The 10,974-nt window shown below is 38.1% G+C and overlaps 1 protein-coding gene across 1 annotated transcript; it reads left to right on the forward strand.

The window, feature by feature from the left end:
- The first annotated feature begins 8,959 nt into the window (after window positions 1–8,959).
- On the forward strand, window positions 8,960–10,149 carry LOC111986176 (LEAF RUST 10 DISEASE-RESISTANCE LOCUS RECEPTOR-LIKE PROTEIN KINASE-like 1.1). Its single transcript, XM_065781244.1, has one exon. The coding sequence runs from the start codon at window positions 9,045–9,047 to the stop codon at window positions 9,987–9,989; it is 945 nt and encodes a 314-aa protein (XP_065637316.1). The 5' UTR covers window positions 8,960–9,044; the 3' UTR covers window positions 9,990–10,149.
- The last annotated feature ends 825 nt before the right edge of the window (window positions 10,150–10,974 follow it).

Genomic DNA, 10,974 nt, shown 5'->3' on the forward strand with positions numbered 1-10,974 from the left:
GATCTTTCGATTCACCATTACTGTATTCTACAAGCTTCTCAAGCTTTCAATGGCAGAAACAGCAACGGCCAATACTTCCACTACTTCGTCTTCTTCACAAGATTTGTATAATCTTAGCAATCCTCTGTTCTTGCACCCTGGGGAAAATCCAGGAGCACTACTCACTTCTCAGCCACTGATTGGAGGGGAAAACTATCCAGCTTGGGCGAGATCAGTGAGAAAGTCTCTAATTGGCAAAAACAAGCTAGGTTTTATTGATGGATCTTTGACCATCACTTCGCCATTGGTGAATTCTCCAGAGGCTGCTCAAGCATGGATTCGTGCTGATAATGTAGTGGGAACCTGGCTTATCAACTCTGTATCACCAAAGCTCCAAGGAAGCATTATCTACAGAGATACTGCCTTGGAGATTTGGACTGACCTTCGTGACACTTTCAGTCAAGGAAATGGAACCAAGATCTTCAATATCCAGAAGCAAATTGCTGAGATTCATCAGGGAGAGCAATCACTCACTGATTACTTCACTCAGCTCAAATTTTTGTGGACCAATTGCAGAATCTGAGTCCATTTCCCAGTGTACTTGTGGTCAGTGCGTGTGTGGAATTAATCAAAGTTGAAGAACCTTCAAACCAAGAATCCACCATGAAATTTCTTATGGGAGTGAACGATGCCTTCTCTCAAGTAAGATCTCAAATCCTATTAATGATCCCTTACCTTCTGTCAATAAGGCACATTCTTTGTTCATCCAAGAAGAAATGCAGAGGTCTGTGCATAATATTGTTAGAGTTGAGTCCACTGCTCTAGCAACCAAGAACTCAGGAACCAATTTCAAAGGCAAAGATAGGCCTTTGTGCACTCACTTGGAAACTAGGCCATACTGTGGACAAATGCTATAAGTTGCAGGCTTCCCACCAGGATTCAAGTTCAAGAACAGTAGAAATGCTACTGCTCATCAAGTTTCAACGAATCTTGAACAACTTCAAGGCAACCAACCTTCTGGAGTCACTGAATTTGTTCCATCCATGTCAGTATCTCAAGCCCAACCTTCACTCCTGACCAATACCAGCAACTTCTGACCTTAATTGGTTCCTGCTCTACTCAACAATTTCCTAAAGGTCAAGAACTTCATGTTGCCAACTCTGTGACCTATCCATCAAATGTTGTTGCAGGTAATTCCATCAACTTCAAGCATTCTATTTTCTCTGCTAAAGTTGTTAATAGAAGAGCTTATAGTCTTCACACATGGGTCATTGACACTGGTGCAAGTGATCACATAGTCTGTTCCATTCAATTGATGACTTCTATACTGAAATTTCACATACTATGGTTGAATTGCCAAATGGGGAAGCAGCTCTTGTTACACATGTTGGTACTATTCAACTTTCCTCCCATATAACCCTTAGTAATGTCCTTTGTGTACCATCATTTACCTTTAACCTTCTGTCAGTCAGTGCCTTAACAAAATCCCAACCTATATGCTTGGTTTTTTTGTCTCAATTTTGTTTTCTGCAGGACCTTACATGTTGGAGCACGATTGGAATGGGTAAAATGCATGATGGTTTGTACTTGTTACAAGATTCAAGCCTACTCTCAAGCTACTACATCTCTTTCTGATTACCTTTCCAAGCAGCATTTCAAGTCCTTTTCTGCTGTTTGCTCTTCTTCCCTCTCTACAAATGTGTTTTCTCTTTGGCATTCAAGACTTGGGCACCCCTCTGATGCCAAGGTTCATTCTTTAAGTAGCACTTTACCTTTCCTTAAGAATTGTTGTAATAAGCCCTGTACTGTTTGTCCTTTGGCAAAACAGAAAAGAATTCCTTTTCCATTCAATAATAATAAGTGTGCTTGCCTTTTGATCTTATTCATATGGATGTATGGGGTCCCTTTTCTGTTTTAACTTCTAATGGTCATAAGTATTTTCTAACCATTGTTGATGATGCTTCTAGAGCAACTTGGGTATTCTTGCTCAAAGCAAAATCTGAAGTTAGATCTCTTATTATATCTTTCTATAACATGGTTCTCACTCAATTTGGAACCAAGATTAAATCCATTAGATCTGATAATGCCCTCGAGTTTAGTTTCAATGACTTTTACAGCTCCAAAGGGATTGTTCATCAATTAGTTGTGCTTACACTCCACAACAAAATTCAGTTGTGGAGAGAAAGCATCAACACATTCTTGCCACTGCTAGGGCTTTACAAATTCAATCCAATGTTCCTCTCTCTTTCTGGGGTGACTGTGTCCTCACTGCAGTCTACCTTATAAATAGGCTTCCATCCCCTTTCCTAAATCATAAAACCCCTTTTGAACTTTTATTTCACACACCTCCTTCTTATTCACATTTTAGAGTTTTTGGCTGCTTGTGTTATGCTACCAATCTCACTCCTCATAAACACAAATTCACACCTAGAGCTAGAAAGTGTGTCTTTCTAGGATATCCTTTCAATGTCAAAGGTATAAACTGTTTGATCTTGATTCTCACACTACCTTTCTGTCTAGAGATGTTGTGTTTCATGAATCAAACTTTCCTTTTGCTTCAGATGCTTCTTCTCAATCTGTCACTCTTATTCCTCTACCTATCTTCCATTCACCTTCTTCCTCTGAATCTATTGTTGTTCCTCTCCCTATTCCTTCCTCTTCCTCTACAATTTCTGATGACACTATTGTCCAAATCCATCAAGATTTCGATGAAGAGGTTCATGAGTTCCCTGATGCAACTGATGCTCCTGGTGCATCTGCATTCCTTGATGCAAATGATGTTTCTGTTGCATCTACTTTACCTACTGTCCTTAGAAGGTCTACTAGATCTTCTAAACCACCCTCTTACCTTAAGGCTTATCATTGTAATCAAGTCAAATCAGCAGCCATTCCAAGCTCCTCCAATCATGCTTCAGGTACTTCTCATCCCCTTCAATCCTACTTCTTACACTAATCTAACCCAGCCTTATAAATCCTTTTGCTATGCCATTTCTTCTATCATTGAACCTACTTTTTACTCCCAAGCTGTTGGTAACCCAAGTGGCAGGCAGCCATGGATGCTGAGATTTCAGCTTTAGAAGCTAATCAAACATGGACTGTTACAACCTTGCCACCTGGTAAGAAACCCATTGGTTGTAAGTGGGTATATCGAGTGAAATACAAATCAGATGGTTCAGTTGAGAGATATAAGGCCAGGTTGGTTGCCAAAGGTTTCACTCAAAAGGAGGGGTTGGATTACATTGACACTTTCTCACCAGTTGCCAAAATGGTGTCTGTCAAAGCTGTGCTTGCTGTGGCTGCTGTGAAAGGTTGGTTTCTCAGCCAACTTGATGTCAACAATGCATTTCTCCATGGAGATTTGCATGAAGAAGTTTTTATGTCACTTCCACCAGGCTTTCACAGCAAGGGGCAGCCTCAATTTCAGTTAAGCAATCTCACAGCAAGGGGGACAGTCTCACAGCAAGGGGGAGCAGCCTCAGTTGGTTTGCAAACTAAATAAATCACTATATGGTCTCAAACAAGCTTCTAGAATGTGGTTTTCTAAGTTTTCAACTGCCTTAATTGATCTTGGTTTTGTTCAATCCAAAGCTGATTACTCTTTGTTCACTAGGCAGCAAGAAGATTCATTCATTGTATTGCTGGTTTATGTTGATGATGTTCTAATTGCAAGTAATGATAAAAAGGGAGTTGAGGAGTTTAAAGTTTTGTTAGACCAGAAGTTTAAGTTGAAGGATTTAGGGGACTTGAAGTATTTCCTTGGTTTGGAGGTAGCAAGGACAGCCAAGGGCATTTCCTTATGTCAAAGGAAATATGCTCTAGAAATTTTGGAAGATGTTGGACTACTAGGGTGCAAACCAGCAAAGGTTCCTATGGATCCTACTTTGAAACTTAGTAAACATGAAGGTGATGTGTTACATGATCCTAGTCAATAAGAAGGTTGGTAGGGAGGCTGCTATACTTAACTATTACTAGGCCTGACATTACTTTTGTGTTCACAAGCTCAGTCAGTTCATGGCAACACCTAGAAAACCCCATTATGCTGCTGCACTGAAGATACTTCATTACCTTAAGAATGAACAGGGAGAGGAGTATTCTTTTCTGCAAAGTCAGAACTCCATGTCAAAGGCTTTAGTGATGCAGATTGGGCATCATGTCCAGATACAAGAAGATCTGTTACAGGTTACTGCATTTTTCTTGGAGAATCATTGATTTCTTGGAAATCAAAGAAACAAGCTACTGTTTCAAGATCTTCAGCTGAGGCAGAATACCGGGCCATGGCTGTGGCAACTTGTGAAATTGTATGGATACTTTATTTGTTAAGGGATCTGCAGATTAGACATGAAAAGAGGCAATGTTGTTTTGTGACAGCCAATCAGCCTTGCATATAGGGTCCAATCCGGTTTTCCATGAAAGGACCAAACATATAGAGATTGATTGTCACATTGTGAGAGACAAAGTGTTGGCTAAGGTGATTAAGTTGAATCATGTGAGAACACATTGCCAATTAGCAGATTTATTGACTAAAGCACTAAGCCATAAACAATTCTCTGTGTTAACATCCAAGATGGGACTGCTCAACATCTATTCTTCCTCAGTCCATCTTGAGGGGGAGTATGAAAAGCCAGAGGATGCACCAGCTGCCACACCACTGCAGCACACGATGCCACCCAATGCAGCAGCCAGTGCATCAGGTGATGCAGAACCAGCTGCCACAATCAGTGCAACACAGATTGGTACTCAGTGCACAACTAAGACAAGAACTTTCTCAGAATTGAAGAACATGAAGACTTGTAATTATTTCTCTAAACGGCAATGTGGTTTACTTAGTTTACTTGATGAGTATACATAAACGGCATGTAGTTTTCTTTAATTCTTGATTAGTATTAGCGGGTTTGTTAGCTCTAAGTCAGACACGTGAGAAAATCAGTTATGGTTGTTACATTGTGTTCACACGTGCTTCAGGTAGTTAAGTTAGTATATATATATATATGTGATTGTACAGTTACGGAATCAATTCAATGAAAACAGTTTTTCATCCAAAACTTTATAGGAAGATGAAGGGAATGATAAATTGTAAAGTTAAGGTATAGAGTAGTAAAAAGATAAAAAGGTAAAAGTAAGTAAATGTTAGAGAAAATGTAATTATAAAGTGGCAAATTAATAAGAAGAAAAATAATTACAGGGAAAGAGAAAATATTGAAGATAGGTTGATGATGTGATACTGATGTTGCTCAACAAGGACTCAGCAACATTAAACGTTACACACTAAAGAACTGGAAAAAGAGAGACAGATAGTGGAAGAACCTGGAGATGGCAACCCTTCAGAAATTCAAGCTTCTGGTGATGCAATGCGGCCGTCCTACGTATCCTCAGCTGAACCACCACTACCATCAGCTGCCGCTCACACTCTACAGCTCAGCCGCTAGTCATGGAAGTACTGGCCACAGAAAAAGGACAACAAAAAGAGAAGGATGGAATGGACACACATACAATGGACCTGTTCATGTCTCCGCCACCTATAATACAAAGAAACCGTGGACAAAATCAAAGAGAGGATATCATTTAAAAATAATAATAATAATAGTAATAATAATAAGACTGTTACGGCCAAGAGCGAAGAGTTTGGTTCAGTTGGGAGTAACGGTGTTGCTGACGGTTTGATAATTGGTAAGTTATCTGCCAAATTAAATACTAGTAGTCTTAGGACATTTTATGACACTTCGGATACAGAAAATTTTCCTTCAATTGGATATGTTTCGCATACACATAGGAAATGAGGCTATTTGGTCATATATTATGTTCAGTGCCTATGACAGAATAGTTCTTACTTTTCTCTGTTTTTTTTTCCCTTTCTTGTTCAGTGCCTATGACAGAAAGATTCCTAATTTCTTGTTTCTTCCTTTCCCTTAGTTTGAATCCATCAGCTGTCTTTGCAGAACAGTGTACAGAGAGAGTCCCGTGAATTAGAAAAAACCAATGGCCAAAGAATGATATAAAAGAGTATAATTGAAATCGATGCATTACCTCCATCAAGTAAACCCATTTCTCTGTTTTGTTTAAAAACATATTCATCTCAGGGAAAATAAAAATAAAAAACTTAGCTGCACTCCAATAGCAAAATGTCAGATAAAAAAATGTAATACGACAGAGAAACGAGTAAGGCACAACCCCCTTCCCTCTTCCTGAAAGAGAAAGGAATGACTAGAAATTATGAAAGCAATCCTGAGCTTAAAGTAATCATCTATAACTTCAGCCTAAATTGTGTTCCATTGTCAAAACGCTCCTTTTACCCCATTTCCTACTTCACTCACAAAGACGACTAATGAGTGAGTGTCCATGGACTGGAGTACATGTCCCAGTAGTACCCACCACGTCAAGATTTTTCAAAGATGCCAAATGTTTTTCCTTTTCAAACGAGGTCCACCCTTGTTTTTCCACAAGACTCCTGTAAATTTTTCTGATGAAGTCTGTAGACCGCCATATAGCAAACCTTTCTTTTAATTATGAAAAAGCGCTAATCTTCTTCACCCTTTGAAATTTACACACGAGAGTTAGAGAGCCAACACTGCAACACATACTACATGAGGTTTTGTTTTTACTCATTTAAATTTTCCTCGCTATCAAGAGTTGACGATTCAAACCATCCGCAAAGATTTCCTTGGCAAATTTTTGAGTGTTTTTGAAGGAGTCAAATCTTTCTAGTGCTGGTCAATGGGGAAGATGAGAAGGAAACTACCATCAGTGGAGAGTCTCTGGTTGCGGTAGGCACAGACCATGTTTCACATTGCTACCCCACCTTGCTCTAATTTCAGACTCTTTTTAAAGTTTTCCATATACAATTTTCAAGTCAACTACGTACCGTGTTAATCAGAGAAACTACATATTATATAGTGAAGAAATAAGAAAGGAAGTTATACAAAGACGTTGGTTTTATTTTGGAGTAATAGACCCTTGGTTGTGATTGTTGGTAAATCGGGAATTAATTTTGGAATGGCTACTGTCTTTCTATTTGTTTTCTTTGTTCTCTCACACCTTGTGCTGCTTCCCTCAGCTGAAGAAGAAAAGAGAAATGCCCAAAGTTGTTCGTCCTTTCAATGTGGAAAATTTGGTATGATTGGCTTTCCATTCAGGTTGAACAAAAGAAACTACTATAATTGCGGTTTTTTGCCAGTAAACTGTGACCAAACACCTCCGACGATGCAACTGCCACTGGGGTGGAGCAAAGGAGCATATGAAGTTATAAACATCTCGTACACTAACACCACACAATTCACACGTGTCAAGGACCTTGCACTTTTGGAATACTTGAATACCAACAAATGCGAATACCTAACCAATTTTACCTTACCTAAATCTCCATTTATCTCTTTTAAACTTACCACACCCAACCAGAACCTATTTAAATGCAATCGCACTCTTGATTCTAATTCTTATAAAAAATTTAAATATATGAGCTGCGGAGACCATAATTTCTACTATAGTCATTCAAACGAGAGTACTCCGAGCATTATTTCTTCTCAATGTTCGATTATTCAGCTCCCAGTAAAAGAGCATTCAGATAACAATGAACTGAATTTAACTGCTGAGTTCGACCTTGAAGTGCATGTATCTGCCGCTTGTAGTAGTTGTCGTGGTAGAGAGGTAAATGCTTCCCCGACAGTACGGGAAAATTTAATTGTTACCATGACAACAGAAAATCAGGTACGATTCTGCTGGTTTTCAAAGTGCTTTTAAAACCTAATATCTAAAAGGATGCCAATTAATTTAGCTGCGTCAATTCTATGTTCACTGTTGAAACTAATACCATTTATGCATGCATCTTCTTTTGCAGAAAATAAAAAGAAGATCAATTTGCTTTTAGGATTCGGTAAGATGTCTCATCAATCGTATTTCTTGTTTGAAATTGATATTCTCTAGTGATTTTTGAAATTATTCCGTCATAAATTGGTATGTTATGTTTTTCATCACATCGATCGAAGTTGCCAGTTGCAACTTGCAAGCGAGTTCCTTTGGGCATGGCTAATTGTCAAAGCATTAGAGCACTAATTTTATTATTTTAAGAAATGATAAGTTTTTCTTATTTCTATATCCGTTTGAGTAATGGGTCCATTTTATCCACTGCTATCCTAGAGGATGGCCTGGCACTTGTGCCTTCAAATTCAAAGGAGAATTATAAGGGTAAGTCACATGACTCCCAAAGTGTTGTTAATTACTTAAATCTGTGTCCGTATTAAAGAAACACCGGAAGTTAGCTTTTTTTTTTTTTTTTTTTTTTAAGTTCACTCTCGTGAATTTCATCTTTTGTTGCCTGTCATTCAAAGCTTAACTGCTTCCTTCTCGCTGCTTTAGGTGTTGTATACCCCGTCATTTCCATTATTTTCTTGTTTATCATCCGGCGTCATTATAAGAAAAAAAGTGCGTCTTCAAACTTGCTGGCAAGGAATATTTTTTCAGATCCATCTTCAAAATCAGACGTGGAAGGTGGGAGTGTTTACTTTGGAGTCCCTGTTTTCTCCTACCGTGAACTTGAAGAAGCCACCAATAGTTTTGACATTGAAAAAGAACTTGGGGATGGTGGATTTGAAACTGTTTACCGTGGTAAAAAAATTTTAGTTTTTAACGGCTCAAAAACTTAAATTTTTTATTTTAATATTTCATTTTACAATATATCTTATATTAAAAGTTTTATTTTTTTATTATTTTATTTAAAATAATATAAACAACTCATTAAAATAATAATAATAATAATAATAAATTCTCTTTACAAACATAAAAAAAACAACGCCACTTTATCTAAAGAATGTAATAATATTTTTTATTATAAGATTTGAATTACGGTTATTTATAGCAATTTACTGTAACTCATATACCAAAATTTATAAAAATAGCATCTTTACTGTAGCATGTCTTTTGTGGAATGATTTTAAAAATCTTATTGTGAATATGACAAACTCATTGATTCTTTTTCAAAGATCACCTAAACTACAGCATAAAATTTCAAAGCAAAAAGGTTTAAGAAAAAGGAATATTAATAAAAATAAAAGACATGTCATGCAACTTGTTAAATGGGCTGTTTTTCTGAACTAGGCAAACTCCAAGACGGGAGAGAAGTTGCAGTGAAGCGCTTATATGGGCACAACTATAGACGAGTACAACAGTTCATAAATGAAGTTGAAATCCTAACACGCTTGCGCCACAAAAATCTTGTCTCCCTTTATGGGTGTACTTCACGCCACTGTCGTGAACTTCTCCTTGTGTATGAATACATTCCCAATGGCACCGTTGCTGATCATATTCATGGCAATCGAGCAACACCAGGTTCACTCACATGGCCAACTCGTATGAGAATTGCTATTGAAACCGCCACAGCATTGGCTTACCTCCATGCTTCTGACATCATACATCGCGACATAAAGACTAACAACATTCTCTTGGACGACAATTTCTTTATCAAAGTTGCAGATTTTGGGCTTTCTCGGCTGTTCCCCAATGATGTTAGTCATGTCTCAACATCTCCTCAAGGTACCCCGGGCTACGTTGACCCAGAATATCACCAATGCTACCAGCTTACTAGTAAGAGTGATGTCTACAGCTTTGGGGTTGTCCTCATTGAGCTCATTTCATCTCTGCCGGCTGTTGATATATTTAGGCATAAGCATGAAATCAATTTGGCCAACTTTGCCAAAAGCAAGATTGAAAAGAGTGCATTCCACGAGTTGATCGACCCTCATCTTGGATTTGAGTCAGATGATGGAGTTAGAACGATGACCATTTTGGTGGCAAAGTTGGCTTTTCAATGTTTACAACAGGACAAGGAAATGAGGCCTTCCATGGATGACGTGTTGGTGGCTTTAAAGAAGATTCAATGTGGTGACGATGTGCCAGAGCAATCAGCTTCACCCTATCGTGATGTGGTTGGATTGTTGAAGAATAAGCAGCAGCCACTTCCACCAGAGGCTGTAACCGATAATTGGACTAGTAGGACTGCTACACCAAATGTCAGTGGTTAAATTTCTTCTCATGCTGCTAATTTTTCAAGAAGATGATGAGATTTTTGTACTCAGTGTCGAACAGATGCATTGAGTGGGATGAAATTTCATTTTCTTCTCATCCACTTGTTTGGATGTGCATTAAGGCATGTTATTGAATATGTTGCTGGGAGGCAATGGACCTGAACCACGTAATAAATTTTATTTTCCAGTGTGATTCAGTGTTTTATCTCTCGAATAAAAACCTATCATATTTAACTATATTCCCAACAAACTGACATCAAATTTTTTAATGTCTCGATATTAATAAATACAACTTCCTAATGAAACCCAAAATACATATTCTTCTTCTCTTTTTTTTTTTTTTTAACCGTAACATGTAGATCTCAAATATATAACTTCATTAGAATATATTTCATATTAAAAATTCATCAAACACAATCAAATGAAATTGAACTTTCCATAGTATTAGACAACATAAAACAACTTAAAAAGAAGGAGATAAATGTATAGGAAAAATTATAATTAAAATGAAAAATTCAACATTACTGCGGGAGGGGAGGATCAGAACATGACATAGAGCCCACAAGCCCAGTTCGAGGATCGAAAAGGGCTCATTCACACACCAGTCCAAGCCAAAAATGTGGATAAAAGTCCAAGGGAAAACGTAGAGACCCATCGTCTGAGGAGCCCGAAGAGTGAGTACTCCTCGGGAATTCTTCAGCCAGCCACTTGCACTAAAGGACAAGATACCGAGGAAGACAATAGAGACATGCAAGTAAAAAAGAGAAGAAATATCTGGGTAAAGTAGTCATTACCTCTGCATTCAATAAATTGTACCAGCTCAGTTGGCCGCATTAATGAAGGAATGACCCCGAACAGTAATTCCACAACTTACAGCACACTTTACCACCTCCAACAAAGTCCTGATGGGACAAGCATCCAAATTAATAGTTTAAGGTGTATAGGTAAAGCGCTCAGATGTAGTGGGAGGGACTATATAAGA

Source organism: Quercus suber, unplaced genomic scaffold (assembly GCF_002906115.3).
Source record: "Quercus suber isolate HL8 unplaced genomic scaffold, Cork oak 2.0 scaffold_260, whole genome shotgun sequence".
NCBI lineage: Eukaryota > Viridiplantae > Streptophyta > Magnoliopsida > Fagales > Fagaceae > Quercus > Quercus suber.

Bases quoted from the DNA above. Each gene is read 5' to 3' on its own strand.
- LOC111986176 (XM_065781244.1), top strand. From the start codon at position 9,045: ATGGGCTGTTTTTCTGAACTAGGCAAACTCCAAGACGGGAGAGAAGTT.